This window comes from Pteropus medius, unplaced genomic scaffold (genome assembly GCF_902729225.1).
Source record: "Pteropus medius unplaced genomic scaffold, Ma_sr-lr_union100, whole genome shotgun sequence".
Lineage (NCBI taxonomy): Eukaryota > Metazoa > Chordata > Mammalia > Chiroptera > Pteropodidae > Pteropus > Pteropus medius.
In genome coordinates this window covers 4,741,131-4,767,248 of record NW_024344374.1, presented here as the reverse complement: position 1 = coordinate 4,767,248, position 26,118 = coordinate 4,741,131, and the positions used below count along the sequence as shown (strand labels likewise).

At 43.0% G+C, this 26,118-nt stretch overlaps 1 protein-coding gene across 5 annotated transcripts in view; it reads right to left on the bottom strand.

Moving 5' to 3' along the window:
* PALM2AKAP2 (PALM2 and AKAP2 fusion) overlaps window positions 1-26,118 on the bottom strand; it is a 301,504-nt gene that overhangs the window by 207,227 nt on the left and 68,159 nt on the right. For all 5 annotated transcript variants that reach the window (XM_039870672.1, XM_039870670.1, XM_039870673.1 and 2 more), the window contains exon 3: window positions 21,993-22,123. In XM_039870672.1, coding sequence (XP_039726606.1) covers window positions 21,993-22,123 — 131 coding nt within the window. The remainder of the gene's footprint in view (window positions 1-21,992; window positions 22,124-26,118) is intronic.

Sequence of the window (26,118 nt, the reverse complement as noted above, 5' to 3'; positions counted from 1 at the left end):
TGCAGAAGGTAACTGCTATGTCTTTTAGACTTTTCACTCTTTTCCCTAAATATCTCAAATACATAATTCCACCTGACCCTCGGCATGAATTTGTAATGCACTGCTCTTATCTACTCTGGCACTCACCTAAATAAAACCACAGGTGGAAGACACAGAGATATGCAGGAATTGGGCCAGAATGACGGACAGTCTCAGCATTTACTTCACTTTGCCCTGTGATTCTCTTTGAGTTCACCCCTTCACGCAGGAAGCATCTGGGCTCTCATAACTGATTGTGAAAATAGTTTATGTGGCGCATTCCTCTCTTCCAAATCTCTGTTTGTGCCTAAATCATTGTTTGTGCCTAAATCCAGCACTCTGTGATAACTTTTCTGCTGAATTAGAGTTTCCTGTCAGCCTCTGCGTGTGTGTATGCATCCACACAGCTTCAGCCATAGCTTTTATAAATGCCCACACTGGGCAAACATTTTTGCCTGTTGTCCATATTGGAGGTTACTCCTGGGAGACTGATGGAACTTTCAAGATACTTGAGTTAGTAGCTAAATGAGCCCTTCATTGAAAAAAAAACCTATGTAATGTCCAACAGACAGAGTCATAAAAAAAAACCTAACATTTATTGAGCATTTACTATGGGCCAGACAACCTGCTAAATGATGTGTTCAATTCTCTGGCATCTACATGGTAACTACTACCGTAATTCACACTTGATAGATGACAGGCCTGAGGCTGTGACCCACCACCAGTAAGGGGCAGAGCTGGGATCCGAACTCAGCTTTGCCTGTTGCCAGAAGCCTAGGATATTACGCTGCCCTGTGCTGCCTTCTTCCAAGAGCAAATGAAATCGCTCCAACTCCAAAGGTTTTCAGTATTTCCTCTTTCCAGTCTAGAATTTTCTTTACCAACATCTTGATCAAATACTGCTGCTCTGGTTGGGGCATGAGCGAACTGGGAGCTCCTCTTACCCTCCCACGACACCTTTGCCTCAGCTCAGCCTTTCTGCAGAACAAAACATGGTTTGGAAACCATTGCTTCGTGAGAGCAGAAAGGACATCTAGTATATTACTATGGATCCCACAGCGCCTTATGAGACTGCTTTGTACACAGCCAGTGCTCAATAAAGATCTGCCACAGGAATGTGGTTCTTAAAGGGAGCATCTCTGACTACGGCCACAGCCTGTGCTTGTGTGGATTGCAGGGCAGGGCACCAAAGGATAAGCAGCATCCCTGGCCTTTAAGCTTCAGTGGGGAGAATGCTGCCCATTTGGAAGGCACAGGTGACAGCCCAGCTGTGCCTGAATAGAGACTCAGAAGGAGGCTGGCCTGGGGAGCTGTGGCAGGCATTGGGAGGCTCAGTTCAAATGAACCTTCCTAAAGAGACCTTCCTCTTTTTTTTTTTCTAACTATGTTTTCCATGCATGACATGACCAGTGACAGCTCCTCCTCAGTGGAGAAACTGGTCATCCCACTGGGATAATTTCAGCGTTATTCTAAGAGTTCCTGCTCAGAACAAATCAAGCCAATCAGGAAGCTCCTCCACATGGGCTGTGCCTGATGACTGTTTCCCACTTGGGTGCTTCCTGCCATTGTTCTCTCGCCTGTTCTCAGAGACACAGCTACTGAGCCCTGCCCCTTCCTCTCAGGAGCCTAGGGCTGCGATCGTGGCTTTAGGTTGAGGTACACTAGGCTCGGAGATCAGGCACTTGGCCAGAAGAAAAAGGTCTGAAATGAGAATAGGGGTGGTTCCTGGCCTGGCTGGCTAGAGCTGAAACCACAGTGTCTGGGTCTCTCTGACCCTGAAGAGAGGTTTGAAATATTCTGGATAATTCCTTAATTGCTTATCAAGCATGTGTTGAGCTAGTCCAGTGATAATCACCCAGTCTCTACATTTGGGAAAGTCATCATCTGATGGAGAAGGCAGGTGTTTAAACAATTACAAAGGAGTGCTCAGTAGAGCTCAAACTGGAAATCCAAAATGTTATGGGAATTGCGTAGACAAGAACTTGACTAATTCTCCTTAGGGAGCAGGCAGGGCAGGATTTTAGAGACTTGGAACATTTCAGTAGGATCTTAAAAGCTGAGAAAAAAGGGGTATCAAGGCAGAGAGGGGTTTAGAAGGCATTTCAGGCCGACGCAATAGCATCGACAAAAGGGCTCTGAGGCAGAAATGTGCAAGGAGGTTTGAGGGAGTGAGTGACGACCTCTGTAGGCCTGGGCTACTCTGAGCAAGCCTGTGATGGAAAGAGAGTGATGGGGAGGGGAGACCCCACTGGCAGCTGTATGGAGAAAGGATGCGGATGTGAGGAAGAGGTGCAGAATGAAAGCATCAAGAGAACTTAGGAGTTGTCTAGGCAAGAGATGAGGAGGTTGTGCTTGGCATGGACTGTTGTGGGAAGCAAAAAAAGAGGTTTCATTTGTTGATTTGTATGTCATAATGACACTGAGGATTTTCTAAGGCAACTTGTTGTACTATTGTGGCCCCAAAGGCTGGGCTGAAAAAAAATGAGTGACATTAAACTGCGAAACTATGAGCAAAAGTAGGCGGAAATAGCCCAATGGCTAGAGTTTGTGTGAAGTCTGCAGGACCCTCAAGCTTTCCCTTCCCACCCACCTCTCTCCTGGCCACTTCTCTGTAACTACCCAAACAGAAGCAGCAGAGGGCTCTATTTCTTGGGTAAAGGGAGGAAATACAGCCGAAGCCAGCCATTTCTGTTCCTTTTGATGGCATAGAGGAAAGTGTTGACCAGGACATTAATTTGAACTTTGAGGCCCTAGTTTACAATGTTCCAAGGACTGAAATTGTCTCAAATCCACAAGCTCCTACAAGGAAAACCAGCCCCTAGCCTGGTGAGCTGCATCACTGCCCTCACATAGCTGTAGCAGGGCCGGGCTTAGAGTAACACATCATTAGTCTGGGGAAACGCTGCAGCTTCATCTCTCCCTTATAACCAGCCAGAGGCTGAGTCAACACTGAACCTCGCATCCTCCTAGAGTTCCCACAGGGGTTGTAGGTGCAAAGTGGCCCTACACTGTTGGTCACGTTCACAGGAGTCTCTCTGGCATCTCCCTGTCATTTTTCTATGTTACAGGTACGACTGAGATATTTTTGTCTTTAACATGCCAGGAAGGCAGCCTGTGGTGCAGATGGTTTTGAGGTAGAAGCAGTTACATTCCCAGGCTCTGGCTCATGCATGCCCCCTGGTGGCCTGAAGGCTGGCTGGCCAGGTCAGGACAGAATGGCCTTGGTGGATGAGCCCACCTGGCCTGAGCTCTGGGACACCAGGCTTAAGGCAGTTGAGTGGGCCAATGTCCCACGGAGACCCCGTGGGAGGTAAAGAAGTCACATACACTACATTTGTTACGGGGTCTTAAAAGACAAAAACTTTAGGAACTAAAAATAAAGTCACGAATATTCTCTCTGATGTACTTAATCAACAGTACAGACTTATCAACATTGATTCTGTTTTACAGTACTAAGAAGTCAAAGGAGATGATGTCTATTTTTGGGTTTTCAAATCCAGAAGGAAAATAGAATTTTCCTCATACCAAGAGCCTGCCAATGGGAATTCTCAGATACAAAATGATTCACGTGAAAGAATCTAAATCTGAACCATAAATTAAGCCAAATTAGAGAAGCTCTTAGAAGCAACACAAATAATTTATCCACAGATGCTTTTAATTGAAGCCCTCTGTCAAAGAGATGATTAGATTGGCCATCTCAAATGGGAACTCTTGGCTATAGAAATAGAACGCTGTGTTCCAAAATAATGATTTTAAAAAATGATCCGCTTCTTGGTGGTTTGGCTTGTGCAGAATCGGTCCTGGCCAGCTCCCTATTCAGCTGTGGTCTCAGCCCTGACGTTGCCCCACCATGGTCTACCATTTCTGGATCCCAAGGCTAAGGGAGAATTACCTGCTGAAAGCATAAGGAAACCTAATTGCCACCCTCCACTGCAACAGAGAGTTCAGGGCAGACAGGGTCTGTTGTTGAAATAATACAGGCGCCTCAGAATGGGAGGTCTCACACAGAGGCAATAAATGTTTTTGTGTGAATGAGCAAAGAATCACAAGCCTCCTGGGCACATGTGAGAGTTCTCATGTTCCCACAAAACCCAAATTATCCCAATAATAATGATAGCAGACACTTGTGTCATGCTTTAGACCTTACAAAGTCCTTTCACAGCAATTAAGGATTGTTTTTCCCTATGTTGTAGATAAGAAAATTGAGAGGAAGGGAAAAAGAGAAATCAGAAATCAAATAACTTCCATGCCTCAGGCTATGTGATTTCCGCCAAGCCTCTGCTGAGCCTTAAGACCAGTGGGAGGCAGCAGAGGCAGTGCCATCAAGCCGGGTCAAGAGTTGCAGCAGCGTGTCATTTACTGGCTGAAATAATGGGCAGGCATCTCATTCTTCTTAGTCTCCATTTCCTTGTCTATAAGATGCTTATAATGATATATATGGAAGACTTATTTCAAAGCTATGAAGATTAAGTGAGTCAATATTTAAAATATTTCAGAATACCGCCTGCCACGGAATAAGCACTATTTAAAATGTTCTTCCTTTCTCTTCCAGTACTTTTTAAAAAATTAAAGACAATTCTGTTAAACACTGCATGTACTACTTTACAGACAAACCAAAACATACTATTTAATAGGATAAATTCAAATTCAGCTTCATAATCATGTGGTTTATGTCTCATAAGATTTAGGAACACCCTGAGATTCTTATAGTTGGTTTACTATCCAGAAATGTGAATAAATCTTATCATTTGAATGCTAAAAGGAAAATTAAAGAATTGTTCATTGGTTTCAAGCGTGGTGAAAGTTAAGATTGTGTGTGTGTGTGTGTGTGTGAGAGTGTGTGTAGCTGTTAAAAGAAGATCCTGAATATCTAATTCAAGTTCTGAATGTGGGAGAGGCTGATGTGCCCATGGGGGCCATCTAGTGGCAGGTACAGTCATAGTCTACAAACCAGTATGTTTGGGGATTTAGGTAAAGCGTCTGAGAGGAAACTGCTGTCATTCTGTAGATTTGGAATCCCGTGGTTACTTCAGAAGGGAAAGCTCAATAGATGTTAAAACATTCATAACCCCGAATGCTTCGTTACTTGTTCTTGGAATAGCACACTTAGCTCCTAGTGTTGGGTGCAGAAACCTCTGGCCGAGCCACATAAACAATGAACCTAACTTGTTAGATGCTCTATAACAGGGAGAGAAACTGGTTGAGAGGGTCCAGAGGTTCGAGCCTTCAGGAAGCAATGGCCGGGAGTATCTGTGCCACCTTCATTGAGATCGTTGCTTTTATAGGAGCCACATGATATAAGACACCATCAATGGGCTACAGTAGGTATCCCAAAAGGCCAATTATGAACAACTCAACCAGTGCCCCTGTAATCTGGGATGGCCAACTCCTCCCAACAAACATGTCCTTCCTACCACGAAAGTTAGTCACCGGGCTGACAGGGATTCCAGGCCCATGGCTCTGCCTGCTTCTATGAGCGCAAAATCGGCTATTTACTGGCCTCACTGTTTCCATGCTCCCCTCCCTTCCTTGGGAGACACAATATACCAGAGAGGGTGACAAGGTCCAAATGGAGCCAGGCCTCTGCAGCTGTTTACAGCAGGTGGCTAAGCTGTGAAGAGCCAAAAGGGCTTGGTCAGGGCAAACTGTCCATGACAACCACCTGACATTGCCAGTTAAGCTCTGCTCTAAGATGCACGGGGCCACGGTCTCCTTACGATTATATTATCCAGTAAGAAAGTCTAGTTCTAAATCTGGGATGCAACTTGAGGCTAAAAGGGGCCAGGGCCTCACTGAGGTCAAGGAAGGGTCCCCATTTTCCGGTCTGGTTCTATCTAATGATATCCACGTGCTATGGCCCCTTCTCAATGACAGTCATTCAGCCCACATCCCAACACAGCCTTCAGAGTTCATTTCCTATGAGCTTGGAATTTCCTTCTAAATAATTGAGGCATATTGAACTTGACTTAGTATCTTTTATTTTTTTCAAAAGGGGAACAATCACTGATTCAGGGATTAAAAGTCTGGGTAGGGACCACAATGTACTGTCTGAGGTCAAAGTTAACTCTCTCTTGGTGGTAAGCAATACTTCTTGGAAAGGCACCTTGTAACATCAAATGATGAGAATTGTGAGCAAAAGAAACATAAGTCCAGAAGCTTCAGGAAATTTCTGAATACCCAAAGTTAAAGGACTTTGAAGAGTTGTCTCCCATTATAATTGACTATAGGTCTCTTGCAGGTAGCAACTGTATCATTTTCATCTCTGTATCTCTAACTTAGCTTGACTCCCATCATAAGCATTTGATAAATGTCTACTGAATGAATGAATAAACCTTAGAAAGATTAATTCCAGCCAAATACTACTGGGGCAAAAGCCCAAATCCTAAGGCCTTCAATGATCATTCCTTTCTCTGAACTTCTATGGTCTCAAGAAAAGGTATGACATTTCTCAGCACCTGTCATATGCTATTCCATCCATCAGGAACTTAGGTTGTTAGATAGCTAATAGCAGGGGAGAATATCTTGACCTCTTTTCTGTAACTCCAACACCTTGCCTACTGCTATATATGATGCTCAATGAATACCTATTTGATAATCTTGTTCCATTTGAGTATTATAGCAACCACTTTAGAGCAATTAATTGTAAACATGGACGTTTGTTCATGGCAGTACTTGTCCATATTTCTAGGTAAATGAAGGCCATGTCAAGAAAACAATCTCCTTCCATTAGTTCAGGTCACAAATACATGTCAATCAAAGTAATGGAGACAAAAACCCAACTTTCAGTTGGAAATGCCTATGTAGAGAGAAATCTTACAAGCATTTATACCCAGAACAACTGTGGGTGTGCCACCTATGTTACTTTCATTCTTTTCTTCCTCCTTCCAGTAAATATGTATGAAAGTCCTTTGTGCCAGGTGGTGTGCTAGGATGTGGGAATACAAAAGTGAACACTATACTCACTGTGCCTCCAGGAAGCTGAGACTGAAGGAGGACAGAGATGAAGCAGCTATGATACAGTAACTTCTAGGCTGAAAATGCCCATAGCGGACATTAAACCAATGTTCAGGCAGGGCTTAGGAAAAGTGGTATCGTAACCGATGCCTAAAGAATAAGTAGAAATTAGCCAAGTAGATCAGAGCTCAAGAGTATTCCTGGCAGAAGGGTCAGCATATACAAAGAACTAGACACAGAGAGAACTTGGTACCTCCAGGGAACTGCAGGGAGTGTCTGAAGTAGCCAACGATATGAGGAATTGGTGATTTTGGGAGATAAGCCTAGAAAAATAAGCAGAGGTCATATCATAAATGACTCTCTAAGCCATATGAAGGAGTTCGGACTTTATCTTATAGTCCCAGGGGAATGGGTAAAGGTTTGCAAGCTGGAGAGTTACATCATCAGATATAAATGTTGGAAGATACTTCTGGTGGCTGGGTAGAGTTTGGTTTAGAAGGACTCAATGGTGGAGGAAGGGAGACTGGGTAAGAGGCTGTTGCGAGAATCCACACAAAAGGTAACGATACTCTGAACTCGTGTCATGGCAGTGGGAATGGTAAGGAGTGGAAGAACTCTTGAAATATTTGTGATCTGAAACTACTGAATAGGTAAGGGATTGAGAGGGGGAGAGGAATCAAGGATGATGCCTTGGTTTCAGATTTGGGCAACTGGGTGCAAAGTGGGGCTTTTCAATGAGATTAAGAACCAAAGAGAGGAAACAAGAGAAAGTTCAATTTCTGAGATGAAGAGTTTTAGATGTTTGGGGGAGATCCAAATAGATATGGCCAGGAGGTGGTTGGCTGTATGGGTAGCTTGGATAAAACTGGGATAAAAGAATGTTTGTATTTCAGAAGCCATGGGAACAGATCTCACTCAGAGAGAATGTGTGAAGCAAAAAGAGCACCAAGGTAAGAGCCTCGAAGAATCAACATTTCAAGGATGGACAGAGGAAGTGACAATAGAAAATCAAGGATATTGTTATGTCACATAAAGCGGAGAGGGAGGATGTTTCAAGAAACAGAGAGCATTCAGCAGTCTCGACTTCTCAACAGTCAACTATGGTGAGGATTAAAATATCTCCATTGTACTTGCCCACTAAATGGTCTCTGGTGACTTAGCTAGTTCAGGGTCATAGGACACACAGGAGTGTGAATGGGAAGTGAGGAGGTGAAGATGCTGAAGACTGCTCCAAGTACGGGGCCGGAGAGGAGGAAAGAAAGGATAATTACTGGAAAGGGGGTTTGAAGTCAATGGAGTTTGTCTGACAGCAGGAAGAATATTTTATAAGAAATAGCTATTCCAAAGTCATCTACACATCACTAGGATCTTTACAAAATATTATTTTTATCATAACTCCTAATTTTTAATCTTTAGATTGACTTTAAGAAGGTACAATAATTCAAAAAGTAATGTGGGGTATGTCCTAATAAACACCTACCACTTGTCAGCTCCTACAAATGTGAACAAAAACTAGTCCTGGCAAGAGCTATTCTAATATATATATATTTTCAGAGCGCTAAATTCATGATTCTGTGTATATATATATATATATATATATATATATATATATATATATATATACACAGAATCATATGTCACATAAAAGCAGAGAGGGAGGATGTTTCAAGAAACAGAGAGCATTCAGCAGTTCCCACTTCTCAACAGTCAACTATGGTGAGGATTAAAATATCTCCATTGTACTTGCAATTAAATGGTCTCATGATTCTGTGTATATATATATATATATATATATATATATATATATATATATATATATATATATATATATATATACATATATATATACATATATATATGTATACATATATATATATATATATATATATATATATATACACAGAATCATGAATTTAGCGCTCTGAAAATGTGTCTTCAAATGGCTGAGAGAGGACTTTTGAGACTGTTTCCTCATATGTAAAATGATATGGAGAGAAAACTTTGGAGAATGGGAGTGTGTATGCACATGTGTGTGCCTAATAAAGTTGCACTAGCACTTGAAATATTGGGAGCTTGACCTTGATGTTGCTATGACTTGGGGCAGGTGTGAAGGGTATAACTGTTGCAAAAGAAGTAGGATACCACTCCTTATGTGACCTTTTTGCTCAAATACTTTTTTAAAAAAAGATGTATCCATATTAATTATCTTTAGAAAACAATCATAAATAGGTTTCATGGGACACTTAAGTAGATTATCTTTGCCCTATTAAATTACAAATATTTTTGGTTAATGTGATTGCCTATCATTTATTTTAATGCAAACTCCATACTCTGTTGATTAAAAAATATTTAGTCTAAACAGTAAGTGGGCCCCTCCCCAGCCCCAGTCTTACTGAATGAGCTGAAAGCAAATGCAGTGGAATTTTGGTGAGATAAACAGTGTGAGGGACAAAGGTCATTTCTAAAATGGTGACATGGAATCATTCCCATTCCCCTTTCTCCTCCAAAAACAAAACAAAAAACAAAAAAACCCCACAACTATATATCTATACTTATTTTTTTATAGTGAATAAAAATAAAGTAAATATGAATTAGAACATAATTCAGAATTCAGAATTCAATTTAATGCAGAATTAAAACCCCCTTCTAATAAATGGATATTGAAAGAATTTGGTCTGAAAATCATTCTGTTTGCTTGAAGCTTTGGGTCATGGTGGATAAATATCAACCATCATCATTGCCAGACACTACTTTGAGCATTTTACATGTGTTAACTCAATTGATCCTCACAACAATCCTCGAAGTATATATTATGAGATTTCCATGTTACAGATAAGGAAACCAAGGCACAAAATATTAAGTAGCCAGTCCAAGGCCCTAAGACGTGGTGAAGTGAAGATCTGAATGCTTGCTCTTGACCTTATACCACTCGGCCTCCCACAGGGAGTGTCAGGGTGGTCTCCAGACTCCCTGCTGTAAGGGTGAGTGGTGAATATCTAACCCCTGTGGAAACTCCACATTCCCTGTTACTAGAATTCTGGGCCTAGGAGGGGATTCATATCTACGGAGTGGCAGAAAGAACTTGGGGCTAATTACTACTAAGTGACGCAAAAGCTGGCTGGGGAAAATTCTAGTTAAGACATTTGAAAGCCCATGAAATTATATCCTCTGAAGAGAAGCCCAAGGAGCATCTTAATAACGTGCTTTATCAGAGGGGCATCTGACTCCATGAGATGTACTTGGAATGTGAGTGCCACCATTCTTGAGATATGAGGATGTCCCTTCTGACTCTCCACCAGTAGGGACTGTGCCTCGAAGAAGCCATGTTTCCTCTCCGCTTCACTCCATTGTCATGGCCATGACAGTACTGGCCAAAGGAAAAGCCACTCGATTGTAGAAACTCCCCTCCCTCCTTTAAAACCAGAAGAAACGTACATTGCTCAGAAATGCCGTTAAGTGTCGTCCTACCTGAAGGCAGAAGGGCGAACAAGTCAATCACCAACGGTCTCTTCCGCTCTCGGATGATTTTTTTTAAGCACGGAGAGTCTTAGAGAAGAGCCAAGTTTTACTTCTGCTTTCCCAGACCGAAACATCTCCCTGGGCCTCCTCTTGGAGCCTGACAAAAAAAACTCATAGGGTGTCCCCAGGGAGAGCGATCGTCTTCTTGGTCCTATTTACAGATTCAGCTGGGACATCAGTTCATGTCCCAGCTGAATCTGTAAATAGATCAAAACCAAGACATCTGTGTGGCTAACATTAAAACATCAGGGTCTTAGATTCCTGTCCTTTGCTTAACGGAGCAGACCCAGCACCAGCAGATTATACTGTATGGAAGGCCCAAGTTGTGTTTATGAAACAGCTGCTCCCAAGAAAACCATAGCATTAATTCGGGATTTGTGATTCCTTGTGCATGAGCTACAGGAAAAGAAAGGCAGCTCGGAAAGAGCACGGGGGACCTGAGTTTAGTTCCGGGAAGAATGCTGGCTGGCTGCATCATCCTGAGGGTCCTACCATCTGTCCCGGCCTCAGGTTCTTTACCTTTAAGACCGGAAGTTTGGGAAAGGACTTAAGGCCCCTCCATGGTTTTTTTTTCTTTTCCCCCTAGATCTAAAGATGAATGGTGCAAAAAGATGGCAATGACAATATTTAAATGTTTAGGTAAAAACATGTGGTCTTGGGACATGTGTTCATCTCTGCCATTTGTCTGCAGCAGCACTTCTTAAATTCTCTGTGGTCAAGAACTTGGGTTTTATCCCAACCCGCTGTAGACCAAGACTAGCACTTGTCTCAAGGCTCATGCAACTCGCTATTAGATGTGACAACACTCAAATTGGTCTATTCAATGAGACAGGTCCGCTGATCACCCACTTGGTTTTCAGAATGATGTCAAATTGCTATTAAAGTTTCCAAACACCTTACTGGCAACTTTTTGTCCTTATCTTGTCACAGACATAATAAATACCCGCCAGACTGAAGCAGTCTATGGGCCGAGCTTTGAATAGTGCTGGGTTTAGCCATTTTTCTCTAACAAAGCAAGTCCCTTAAGGAGCTGAGCAGGACATCACTCAAACAACTTAGACAGTTTTTAAAAATAAGTAACTGGAAAGCATAAAGTTACTTAAAAAAAAAAATAACCTGCTGAGATAACTCTCATCCTATTCAAACTGGTCTGCTTGCAATTGGTCTAGATTCTTCTCAAATCCATCTATCATATTGTCCTACTTCTTCTGCCCTTGCAGTTGTTTCTCTCATCCTCTACTTTAGCTGACCGGTCCTGGAATTCCCGTAGAGTGCTTCAGGGGGTCACAGAGGTGAACTGATTGCACTGCAGGGGGGAGCCTGGGAGGGGGCAGCTGCCCTGGGGACAGAAGCTTCTTGCCTTTGTAAAACAGCAGCCACTCTGAATTCGTGCTATGCTCCCAGCCTCCCTTCCTTCCTCTGCCTGGACTTCACAATGGGGAGGGCTGATGCTTCCAGAGTCACCACTGGCTTTGCATGTCCAGCTGCAACTGACTTCTGAAATGGCATGCTAAGTAAGCTTAAACATCCCTTCCAGCTGTTTCTGAGGTTAGAGAGGGAGTCGGGTAAAATCGAACAATTTGGGGTTATTTATATATTGTCACATCACTCATTTATTTTTATAAAAAAAGGTAAAATCTATTGGGCCCCAAGTCAGTTCTGAGCACTTTGAGCATATTAATTTAATAGTTACCACTACCCAATAAAATTTATCTCATTATTGTTATCTTCTCTTTTGTAGGAGAGAAAATTGAAGTAAAGAGAGGCTAAAGGAACTTGTCTGAAGTTACACAGGCATATGCCAGCTGTGATTGAAAAAAAAAGTTACAGAGGCAGTAAGTGGTGACCCTGGCTTTGAAGCCAGCAAGTATAACGCTGATGGCCCTGTTTCTAGAGTAAAGGTTAGTTTTGACCCTCATGACAATCTTATGGATGATCTAAGACGGATGCAGACCAGTTAAATTAAACGTAACACAACGTAACGTAACGTCATGTAATGAGAAAAGAAAACCATTTGCCTAACAGCTGAAAAACACAGTCTTACCTGCACTCCTTAAGTCTCTAGGAAGTCTTACCTGCTCTCTCTAATCTGAGTATTAAATACCCCTCCCATGTGTATGTTCCCACAGACTCTATTCGGATTTCCCTAATAAGAGCTTTCCCATCCTTTTATAATTGATCGGATTACTTGTCTGTGGTCCCCAGTAGCCTGTAAAAAGTTTCATCGTCATCTCCTCCGCTCTTACCTGAGGTTAAGTAAGAATAGGGGAAACTGGGAATATCTTAATGACCAAGAAGAAGGAGGCCAGTGGAGACCAAGAAGAAAGAAGGGCCACTGTACATGCTTGTGTAGATTATTTCTGCTTAAGGACGAGGGAGCAAAACGGCTGAGTCCAGCCAGTGGTCTTTCTAAGTGGCAACCCCTATGTGGAGCTGCATTTCCTAATTTGCACAAAGGAGCCATGTGGCCCAGCAGTGCCTTGAATGCCACTGGTGTGTAGAGTTGTCCCGTCCTCCTAGCCAGAATCTGGCTAAGGTGGCAACCTTCATGCCTCAGAGTATGGCGGTGCTTAAAATCTTTCCTCCAGGCACTCAGACTGGGGTGACAGTGTACATGGGCAGAAGCACCCCTGAATCCTCACAGATATTCTCTGAGCACTGGAAGCATTCAGATGTTATTCACTTTTTTCCTTTGCCTTTCTATATGGGAGAAACAAACAGGAGCCTCCAGGATCCCTGGAGTGGGTATTGTTCCAACAGAGATTCTGTTTCGAAGGAGATCAAAAGGCTAGGCAGTGAAGTGGAAGACCCTTTTGGTCAGCAGAAGGCACAGTATTGTCAATTCCGGTGTGGCTTTAGGTAAGTCACACTTAGGCCTCCATCCCTCAACCCTTTCTTTAACTGCATCAAAAGTGCAGTTGAATAAAAATAAAGAGGAAATAAAGAATAATAAAGGGAACATTCAAACAAACATACGTAATAATAAAAGCTAGGCTTCCAATATGCGACAAACAATCTAAGCTCTGAGGCAGACTGTGTTTTCCAAATCTGGCTGCAAAAATATCTCCCATCCCACATGCGCTTTTGCAGTGTGACTCTACCACTGACATCAAGAGACAAAGTTGGCTTTAGTGGCTCAGTTGATGCCAATACGACATAGCAGAAATGATGCTATGAGACTTCTGGGGACAAAGACAGAAGAAGTCTTGCATCTTCCCCCTGGGTCTCTTGTAGTACTTGTTCTGCAGACACTCACCAGACACAGTCCCTTGAGGCGCTCCTTGTCAGAACCCAGTTCCCATGCGGTGAGAAGGCCAAGCCGATGGAGGGGCCACGTGGAGGTGCCCTGGACATTAGTCTCAGTCTTTGAGATACCCACCCCCTGCCCGACAGCTCAGGCCCTAGACATGCAATAAAGAAGTTTCCAGGTGATTCCAGCACCCAGCCCCTTGAGTCACTTCCAGCCATCTGCATCTCCCCAGCTGAGGTCGCACATGCTGTGGAGCACAGACAAGCCATCTTGCTGTTCTCTGCTCAAATTCCTGACTCAGAATCCATGAGCATAATAACCCTTAATTCTTCATCTTGCAAATCTAACTGCATATGTGCTCCAAATGTGCTAAAAATCATTTCTCAAAAAAGGGAGGGGAACAAGGATGTGGATACAGCCCTCCTAATAAAGGTGTCCTCGACCTAACCCATCTATTGCTGTGTGCCCCTCTCCTCTCACCCGGCTTGAAATTCCCACTGTTAGGGTCACACCACGGGTGAGAAATCCAAAGAATCCTTCATGGCAGAGGTTGCTTTTAGGGTGGAGAAGAAGAGGGATGATTATTCTCGTGTCCTTGCACGAGTCTGCTAGGAAACTGGAATCCTAGAATGGAAGAGGGTTCGTGCATCTCATCTCTCATTTGCTGCCTTGGTGGGCTCAAGGTTTGCACCCGAGTGACGGAAGGAGAAACTGGAAAGGTCAATAGAGGCAGTGACAAGCCTCAAGCAGCCTGGGTCCCCTGGAACTCTTCTCTGGGGCAAAAGAAGTGAAAAGATGGGGATACAAAGTGGGACTGTGCCCAGGAGATCAACTTGGCTCCAGGGCCTAGTGATGCCGGCCTGTTCCCTGTCAAAGCCTGCCTGGGTCCCCATGGTCACTGGACCACCGCCACCAAACTTTAAGGTCTCCATGTTTTAAGACTGTAGACTGTCCTTGCTGGAAAGGGCTCAAGAGACCATCCACTGCCTTTAAGAAGTACAATTAATGAAGACTGTGCAAGAAAAAATCAATAAGGCCCTGATGCTTTCATTCCATCAAGAATATAGAGGGGTGAGAAGCGACCATATCACAAGCTAGAGGGGCAGAAAAAATACTATTTTCAAAGTTTTTTATAGAGGGGAAACTCGAGGCATGACAATCAAAGGCCAAAAAGTCTGGGGCTAGCTGCCAAGAAAGTTGACTTTGCACAATTCCTTCAATTATAGCAATTGTTCAAATGGCCAGAAAATGCAAGCATTCCCCAAAAGTGGCTCTTAAGTGGCCAGTGTATGGATGGCATTCTCCCACTATTTTCATAATTCTGGACCCTTTCAATCCAATTCGCCTGACCAATAATGAAGCGATGATAATGGAGCCTACAAAACCCGAGTACGAAGAGCCTGGGGAGCGTCTGGCAGCAGGCTTTTCCATCACGGCCTCCGAGAAACACACACGCACAGCTGACATGCTCGAGGGCAATTTCGGAGTGCTTCCTCCCTTACCTGTCTCAGCTTCCCAAGCTGACCATAGACCATAAGCCTCCAGATTTCAGAGTCTGTGAAGAGGGACTTTTCTGTGTAGTCCCAGGAGAGCAGGGCAGGGGCCAGAGAGCCAGTGGGAACTGCAGAGAGCATAATTTTCATCCCGTAAGAGGATCCTTTATAAGAATGAGGGTTGTTTCCAGTGTGGACTTGGGTGTTACTTTTTGAGGAAGCGAGTGTCGAACTCTTTCAGTGTTCTGAAAGAGACTGGTTTATTGATTCCCACTCACTGAGTTTATTGCAAATTCAAGTGTCGGATAGAAGCGGATCCAGATAACACCTCAGTTATGCATACTCTAAAATTCTACGGTTTTACAAGCTGTCATAAAATCACTGTCTTTGCAAAATCGGTACAGCGTTAGATGCAAAAAAAAAAAAAAAAGGCAACTATTTCTTTTAAACTCAGAACTGATTTTCACAGCTCAATGCTTAAAAGAAACCTCATATTTTCAAGCAACTGAAAAACTATGTCATTCTGCAATGAGAATCACTAATGTTTTCTTTACAAATCTTTCTAGGGTTCTGTATTCTGAACCTACTTGATGGGTAATTTTTATCTTAGTATCAACACCTGTAACTCCACTGAAGGCTATTACCCCCCACCCCCCCGTCCCCAGGGGACATTTAGTAATGCTTGGAGACATTTTTGATTGTGGTGACCCAGAGCAGGGGAGGGGTGGTGCTACAGACATTTACTGGGTAGAGGCCAGAGATGCTGCTAAATAAACATCCCACAAAGCCCAGACAGCCCACACGGCAAATAATTATCCAGCTCAAAATATCAACAGTGCTGCTGCTGAGAAACCCTGTTCTAGAAGGATGGAGGAGAAAACAATAGCAATGACACTACTCTTACTTCCTGACAGCCAACCGCACTCGACATTTCACAAACGCACGTGATCTCCACATGTTACAACAACTCTTCATGGTGGGCATTGTTATCCCCAGTGTACAAGTGAGGAAACTCAGGTCCAATGAGGTTACGTGACTTATCCGAGATCAAACAAGTCACGAAAGTAGAACTAGGGACCAAACCAGGGTCAATCAAACGTTAAGGTCCAGGTTTCTAATCAGCATGCTATATCAGGAGCCCTTTTCAGAACCAACTGCATGTGGTGTCCCGCAGAGACTTAGGCTGTACATACACAGCCAAGAAAGTGCACTCAGGAGCAAAGGGCTTCAGAAAGAGACCAAGGAACAGAGCTGAAAATGGAGCCTGTGTTTCCTGAAAGAACCTGAAGGGGGCAGCCTCAGCAGTCACGATGATCACTCACAAAGGATTCAAACCCGGCCCCTTGGGGGTCTTCTTTGCACCTTTGTTACACTGTTTTCTGAAGGAGCATTTGTTGGGGCTGAGGACAGAGGTGCATTATTACCTGTCCACCCACCTACACCATGCGGTAAACTTTAGTGTGATTTTACTGAATATCACAGGTTTCAGAAATTTTTAGCTTAAAATAGCAACTCTAGTTGAGATTTTTGAGGCTGTGCTTTGGAGTTAGAGCCGAGTTCAAATACCCACTCTTTCATTCATTAATAGGGTCATTCTGGGCAGCATGTTACTGCAACAACTAAGCCTCAGTTCTCCCAACAGTATTACGGGCATCATCATCGTCACCACTACTTCATGGGAGCGTTATGAGGAGGAGATGAGAAAATTAATGAATTCGTGGAGGCCAAAAAGCTAGGTCAGTACCAGACTAAAGTAAGAGACCAATGAATATTAGACTATATAGTGACACCACTATGTTATGACACGGTTTCTAGTATGTTTAGCTTTATTTTGGTGAAACAAAAAAAAAAATGGGAATGAGAACAGAGCTGGACTGCCAAATGTGGCTGTGTGGGGCGGGCACAGGCCGGGAGGGCGGAGATGTGGAAGGCCAGTGCGAAGTGCCCCACGCCCTGCTGCCAAAGAACAGTGCGCCATGGAGTGAAAAATAGCAAGCAGGAAGAACACAGTGAATCCCAAGCAAGTGTCCTTTGTGTTTCCAATGAACATCTCTGTGCTTGCCGTTTCTAGAACAGTTATTTGTGGGTGACTGTCATCTTATTGCTTGCCAAAACCCCAAGATGCTTATGCCTGATGTCTCCAGTCTTCTGCTCCGAGACTTAAGAATGTGGAAAATTCAGTGAATTCTGGTACCCATCAGAGACCAACAGAGGCACTCTGAGAATCGTAACTCAGAAGCAGAAATGAACTAGCCTACTTGCATCTTGGAATTTTTTTTTTTTTTTTAAGTTGTATGGCCCTCTCTGGGTGTGTAACTGAGACTTTAATATCTTAGTCAATGAATACTTGATGTGACATATTTTACAACTGACAGCTATTCAGATGAATTAATCTCCTCTGTGATGAGTCACTTACACATACTCGTTTTTGCATACTCTAAAGGGGCTTTTGTTTCCTGAGAACTTAACCTCTTTTCCCAATTCTGACCTGTCTCCAAAACCACTTCCTTCCACAATAGTGATATTTCCCTGCACAGCTATATTTGCTCAAAAAGGGGATCTCTAGCCAATCTCCCAAATTAGAGAATCTCAGAATACCGAAGCTCTTAAGATCCTGAAAGACGTCTCACTAAGAGATGAGAAATCCAAGATCAGAGAGAACGAGAGACTCGCCCAAAGTCACATTGCAAATTTTCAGCAGAGCTAAAATTAACACTCTGGATTTGTGACAGCTCATTCCATTTCCATTTACTACACCATGAGGTTTCTCATCTTCACTGGGCTAATTCCAAGGCAAGGAGCAAATTTTCCCCGTTATTTCTCACTAATCAAAGAAAGCGATGAACACTACATTTTAAACCCTTGAATAAAACCTGATGACATTAGATAGAGACTCTTAAGTGGGAAAATCATAGTGCAAGCAACAAGACTTGTTGATTGGAGCAGATGTGAAGTAGACAGGGCTAGTGTGGATCTAACTGTCCAAACTCTTCAAAAGCATCAATGTGAGGCCCACATGTGGCCCCCAGGAACCCATCGCACACACTGATGGCATGGACAATGGTTGACAGTGGGCTCAGAAACAATCCTTTGGGCTTTCTCAATATGGCACTCCAACAGGAAGTAAAGCATATGGAAGATGTGGCATTTGAAATGTTTTAAAAAGAAAATTTAAAAACAGAAATCTGTATATAGATTCTGCTTTCAACAATTATTATTATTATTAATATTATTATTATTAATTATTTTAGCCTATTTTCTTCTGGTTTCCAGTGAGCCAAGAATATAATCAATACACTGGGGATCCTGACATTGCTCCAGGAAAACCTGTGCAAAAGAATGATAAGCTATTTATCCATTGCAGTGACCAGTTAGCTACCTTTCCTGCCACCTTGATGTCATCACTTCAGGCTACAGGGCTCTTAATTTCAACCAGAAATCTTTGAAAAATATGGTAGAATTTTCTGGCCTTTGGGAAAGTGGCCAGCTTTCCTGACCTGTATTACTCTTAGTCTGCTAAACCAAGACTGTTTCTAATCAAGTTCATATGGTAGCTTGGCTCCACTGTGGAGCCTATGGCAGACAGACCTGAGCTCTATGCCAGATAGATGATTCTATTCCCACCTACGCGAGTCCCAAAGTAGGTTTCAAATTTCCCTGAGTCAAAGCACTAAGGCTTAGAAATCGGTCTTAGAAATCAAAGGTCAGGGTTGTCCTTCTTTATCTGTTTGTGTGAAATCAATTTTCTTATAAACACTATTTAATTCTCACTTCCCTTGGGGGTTTCTAGGTATTAAAATGGAATTTCATTTATGGTCTATTCTTTTTTTTTTTTTTCCATTTACAGCAACTGTTCTTAAGCCTGCAAAATTACTTGGCGCATTCTTTAGAAAAAAGATAAATTATAGGCCTCCTCACCTGAGTTAATGAATCAAAATTTCCTGGAATGAGGTCTGGGAATCTGTATTTTTACGAAGCTTCCCAGGTGATTCTAAGACCCAGGATTTAATAGTCTAGTTACATATTTCCTTCCCTCCTTCCATTCCTCCCTTCCTCCCTCCTTCCCTCTCTCTTTTCCTTCCCTTCCTTCCCTTCCTTCCTTCCTTCCTTTCCTTCCTCTTTCCTTTTCCTTCTTCTTCCTCTTCCCTCCTTTTTCCTTCTCCTTCCTTCCTCCTTCCTTCCTCCTTCCTTCCCTTCTTCCCTTCTTCCCTCCCTTCCTTCCTCCCTCCTTGTGGGCTGCCTTCTAAATCTAAGCACAGTATATTACAGTTTGAGAAGTGAGGCAACATTTTCAGTTCCAAACCACCACCAATTTACAATTAACATTTTGGAATAAAACATCTGTAAACCTGGAACTTCTTGTATTGCTACTGGCCTATAAAGAATTTTAGAATCATAATTAGAAAGGAGGTTATGTTTTTTCTTCTTGAAGATATCTAAGAAAATAGACATATGTCTAATTCTCATGCTTTAAGTCTTTATCACATTCAGAATGACCCAGACATAAAAAATTATGAGGTGGCCTAAAATCTTGAACTACACACTTGAAGTTCTGAGTTAGGCTGCTACTATCTTTTCTTGATCTAAACTAAAATACCCAGATTTCCCTTAATCTTCCTTATAGACATTCTCCCTGTTCTTTGGTTACTATTCTCTCTTGCTCCTTCAGATTCTTCAAGCTACTCTTGGTTGGCCAACATGGACCAAAATACAGGGCACAACTGCACTAACACATTTTATAATTTGAAAAGAGTTCATATATCTCTTTAGGAGACTCTAATTTGTTGCTTGGGCGGGACTTAGATTAGTGGACCCAAATCTAAAGATCTACAGATTGTTTTGCTTCAAACAAAGTGGTTTTTTTTCTTTTAGAATTTCTTTATTAAGTAGTCCTGCTACATCAGATCTGTAGACCGTTTCCAGAATTCTCAACTACATAAAGATCAGATTCTCAATTTGATTTTTAAGGCAGCATTATGCAATGCTGCCTCCCCCAAAATCTGAACCACGGTTCTTGCTGTGAATAGATTGTGCCCAGGCCACTTGGTCCCTAGGGTTTTTCCAAGTTGGATTGGAGAGCAAATTCCCAGGCTTCCTCTGTTAGGCAGGGTTCTCCCCATGCACAGTGCACCCAGTCTCAATTCTTTTATTTGACACATAGCTGTAGAGCATCTACTTTGCACCAGACTCATCTGTTGTGATCATGTAAAACCAGTAAGAAAGGGACAAGAAAATGACTGGAACTTTTAACAAGAGTAAAGACTAAGAGATGAGATATGGTGTCAACTCTCACTGCAGCTGAAAGCACTATGAACTTGTCACTTGAGACTTAAAAACAAATCTTCTATAAAACCATTTCTCCGAGCTGCCTTTCCCCCTCTAATTTATTGTCAATATTTCCAATAATCTTTGGCTCCCTCATCATGTCTAAGATGCAGGAAGCTGAGCCACTTCTAAGGAGAGGGAACCCCCGAAGCTCAGGACCCTGAGTTACCTCATCCTCTTCCCTCCCTCCCCTTTCTATTCTCTGGGCTTCTAACAAGAAGCTCTGGCCTTTGCTGTCCTCACAAGCTTACACCAGGATTTACAGGATTAAAATTTTCTTTTTCCAATGCCATATATATATATGGTAATAATATATACATTACCTTTTGTATTCTAAGAAAAAGTATGTGTACACACAGTATATATCCACACATATGTATGTCTATGTCTATGTACACATACACACATATCCCATAAAAACTTTTCCTTACCCAGTTTCCCCCACAAACAAAGTTTAGCCAAACTGCTCTGAGAGCTCTTTATGGGGCCCAAGCAAAGAAAGGGCACAGGCCTCTGGAGCTTTTCCCTTTGGTGCCTACTCGAGTCCCCTAGGTTCTTTCACAGTCTTCAGTTACTCTTGGGAATAAATGGCTGGTAGCAAGGTAGCTATGACACTTGTATTTTAAAAGAGACAATAACCTCAGGAAAAAAAAAATGAAGCTCTCCAGGGTGAAATTTCAGGCAGAATATGGTGGGACAGGATAAAGTCATCTACCCTCGCCACCTTCCACTGCCACCTCCTCTTTCTGGCTAGGTGTCCTGAGACCCAGCACGGCTACAGTTCCCAAGTGGAAACCTACATTTTTGCTCCTGTATGAGCCTGGGCAGCCGCTGGTCACAGGAAGGTCACTTATCTCCCAGAATGAAATGGTCAGAGCCTGGCTGAGGACCATAAAGGAAGCAGCTCGCCCTCTGAGCAGTGAAAGTAGACAATACAAAGTTAATTGTTAGAGCATAGGGTCATAACACACAGGGGCACCCTCATTCGGGGCTGGTATACTCCTCATTTCCATCCCAAGACCCTTGGCTACCATTTTCCCATTTCAAATTGATCGAATGTAGCAAAAGTGAAAACAGACCCACTACAGCAGCAAAAACAGCTAACAGCCCAAGCCAAAGGAGAAAAAAGACAGAAGCTGATAGAACTCAAAAGGGGGCATTTAGTGAAGGGCCAAGCAGCTTACAGTACCTCATTGGTTCTTGAAGATATCACTAAACTGTATGACAGTCCAATATAAAAATTAGTACTCAGATTAATAATTCTGGGTTATCTGGAAGAGTTTAAGTGATATCAATGTGTGGACTCCGTTTAGGAAGATAATACTAAAGTGCTGGAAAAAGGTGACAGCATTGAGCATAGCCCCCTACAGGACAGTAGTGGTTATTGCACTGTAAAACCACAACCTGGGAGCCCTGCGGGGGGGAGCACCTACCTCTGAATGTTATCTTCTAGTTGTTTGACTCTGAACTCATCCTCCTCAGACTGCCGTCTCCTGGCTTCCTCCTCTTCGACAGTGCCAGCAGGTATACCCTGCAGCAGCCATTTTTCTCGAAGCACTTTCGACTGTGGGAATGAGAGAAGAGAACAGACCGGATGGGTACCTTTCAGCCCGCAGTGTCCGCGGCAACCAGAGATGCGTTTTAGCACAACCTCTCATCAGTCTTTACCCAAATTACTGATTTCACTTCCCCAATAACTTGGCTCCCTACTTCCTTCCCATCCAATCCCTAGAGAGCCATCAGAAGGATTTATTTCTACATTTTGTTATAAAAAAATAAAAATAAAAACAGAGAGAAAAACAGAGGACACTATATAATAAATGCCCATGAACCCCATTTAGATTTAACAATTATAAATATTTTGCCATATTTTCCCACGTTTTTCATCAAAGCATTACGAAGTAAATAACAAACATCATGCATTTCACCCATACATATTTCAGTACGAATCTCTAAAAAATAAGGGTATTTTCTGATGAAACTACAGGTGCATTATAAAATCTCTTAAGATCACATAATACCCAGTCCATCAAAAAGTCTTTTTAAAAGATTAATCTATGTCATGTCTCTTCTTAAAAACTCTTTCACGAATCCCAACCATCCTCAGCAGTGGTCTTAAAATCACGTACCCCTCCAGCGCCAGTGTCCTACTATATCCTGGAGAGAAATGAATGTATTTCAGGTCAATGTTTGGAAAGGTGTGATTACTGCTTTGAGAAGGGGAATAAAATAAGTCAAGAGAAAGGCAGGTCAAAACTCACTAAAATGAAGAGCAAGGAAAACATATGAAAGAATTTTTTATTTGAGTTTCCACTACATGAATCCTAAATGGCAGATGGCAGCTTCTGGATGTCTGTAGAGGCTGGACTCTGGGCATCATAACTGAGCACCTTGGTGGAGAGATGGGTGGTCACAGGAATGGAGCACTGTGAGGATGAATAGCCAAGTCTGCTAGAAGCAGGGCATGTGACCAGTTCTTCCCAGCAATGCCAAGAATAATGCTATGAAGCCAGTCGACAGAGAGTAAGCGCTGGGTTCCTTGGCTCCCTGACAGCACGTCTGTCAGAATCTTGTTTGACCTCCTTAGGCAGGGTGAGTAAGGTGGAAGGAAAGGGAACTCTCACGATGACTAAGTCCCAGTTCATGTAAGGCTTGGAGCCAATTAAATGGGATTTACATAAGTGAGAGGGTTGAGTTATGTCTCTAATATTATGGACACAAAATTCATACTCATTATTGTTCTCTTTCTGTTGCTCTTATTAGTGAAAAATCATAATTCCATAGACTCGTTTTCACATGAGATTAAGGGCTACTTATTATGAACCTATAAAAGAATTACTAAAAATTACTAAGGTTTAGTAATAGTCAGAATTCACTAGTGGTTCTGATTTATCATTCAACTGAGAAGTCTGGCAGCCATTCAGCACTGCAGAGACCCTGCTGGATGCACAGGAGCAAGTTCCGATGGCCGGAACGCCTGCACTTCCAAGTGGACTTTGTGTCAGCAATGCATCATCAGTGTGGTATCCAGGTAACCATGATTTTCACTGGTGTTATTCTTGCTTTGTAATTATACATCATTGTTGGTGGAGATCTGTTTGGTTTCTCTTAGAGTGCGTAGAGAGCATATTTATAGCACTTGACCTGTAGCTTTCCGTTAATTAAAGACAAGTCTGTTCATATGTGATTCCTAACTGTACTGCTACAGTGATTGTAGACAGGAACCAACCCCTCGCTCCAATAAGCTTAAACAGTTACGCGTCATTGGTAACACGATGCCTGTAAATGTATTATATATAAACAGTTTGCATCTACCACCAAGGAAAGTATAAAAAAGTATTTAAAAATGGACAGAGCATTTTTAAATAATATAAAATCATGTGTAAAAACTCACAGTATAATTCGTTTACTATGGTGCTCACTCTTATGGACTGAATTGTGCCTCCACCCCATTCGTATGTTGAAGTTCTAACCCCTTCGACCTCAGAATGTGGCTCTATTTGGAAACAGGACCTTGACGGTTAAATGAGGTCATTGGGGTGGACTCTAAACCAGTGGGATCCAATACTGGTGTCCTTACAAGAAGAGATTAAGTCACAGGCACACAAGAGGAAGACCACGTAAAGACACCTTTAGAGGAAGCCAACTATACGCCAAGGAGAGCGTTAGAAGAAGCTAACCCTGCTGACACCTTAATCTTGGACTTGTAGCCTCCAGAATTGTGACCAAATGAATTTCTGTTGTCCAAGCCACCCAGTTTGTGGTATTTATTATGGCAGCCCTAGCAACTACTATATTCTCCAAGGCTTTATCAAAGAGATATTCCTGCCCCCTCCGGAAAGTAAGAATTGGTGAGATAAATTGATTGCCTTTCCTAAGTGGGTTACAGAAGAAAAAAATATTCAGAACCACTGTTCTCCAGGCAAGCCACTCATATGTCCCAGACAAGTTGTGCTCACAAACTGCAAGAGGCCATGTTGAACAGTGGTTTACAAACTGGATTCTGGAGCTGGACTGCCACTTACTAGTTGCGTGACCTTGGACAGGCTCCTTAGCTTCACTGAGCATCAGTTTCCTCATCTGTGAAATGGACATGACAACAGTGCCCATCACGGGCTTGTGATGAGGATTAAATGAATTTATATACTGAAAGTGCTGGGCCCATACTTAGTACTAGAGAAATGATTATTATTGTCGTTTATCCTCGTCCCTTGGCCTCTACCCCTTTCACCTACAAAGCCTACAAAGCCTTCTTTCACTTCGGCTGGCAGAATCAGTGGCTCCCTGCTCTGTCTCCTAGAGCAGAGGACATACTTCGGAGCGGCGGTCCTCAACCTTTTTGGCACCAGGGACCGGTGCTCCTATGAGACTCTAATGCCTGATGAGCTGAGGTGGAGCTGAGGCGGTGATGCTAGCGCTGGGGAGCGGCTGCAAATACAGATGAAGCTTCGCTTGCTACCCCACCTGCCACTCACCTCCTGCTGTGAGGCCCTGTTCCTAACAAGCCACGGACTGGTACTGAGTTGGGGACCCCTGCCCTAGAGCATGTCCTCAAATGATTTCTTTTTCGATCATCCCCTCCTCTAGACTCCCAGCTCCTCATTATTCACTTTTGCATCTCACTGTTGCACTTAGCCCAGTTCCAGTGAACAAATGGGTAAACTGGAAAATTCACTCTCGTTAGTTGGTGGGGCAGAGCTGGGTGAGGAGTGGCGGGTAGGTGTCACACTTTCAGAGTGCTTCCGGTGTTAAAATATTGGACATTAATCTAGTTCAACCCATAGAAGGTAAAAACCATTTTAGGATCTTGGGAGATGGATATGCGGTGATCTTGGTCTTTGCACGTGGACCCTTCTGGAGAGGCAGCTGCCAGCGGTCCTGGCTTTCTCTGCCCCCGGGATGCTCTGTGGCCCGGGCTTCTTGGCACGCGAGGAAGTGGCTGCTCTCTGGAAAGTTTTCTCTGCTGTCTTCACACGGTGCCTCCTGCCACCAAGGGAAGGGCTCTCATTTCTGGCTGACTGAGCCCCAGCCATCAGTCAGTACCTCTGAGGAAAGCAGCCTGGTGATCATGAACATCAAAAGCCCATGTGCCCCTAGATTTGTCTCTTCTCTGGATATGGTAGTGACATCACCAAAATATCCCCAACAGCTGGAGCCAGAAAGAGAGCAACTAACATAACAAGATAGTAGACATGGTCTCCAGAAAGTCTGTTTCACACAGGTGTTCTGACATTACAAACACAGAAAAGCAGAGTTGATTTTTCACTTGGCTCCAAAGTAATGCTGTCAGGGGAGACCACTAATTCGAATATCTTTACCTCCAAAGGTTTCCTCAACCTACTGCAGGTCTCCTGGTGTTGCCTCTTAGGGCTGACTGTGTCGGGGCCTCGAATTATAACACACTGTGTTCTGATCACGCATGTCCATCAAAGCACTGGCTCCCCGGCACTGTTCTTACTCTCACTAGCTGCTTGAGTGTCTCAGAATTAAGTGACAAGCAGAGCTCAGTGGAAGTGAAAACTAAAAATGTTTTTCTTTTTTTGTCCTTATTGTCCAAAG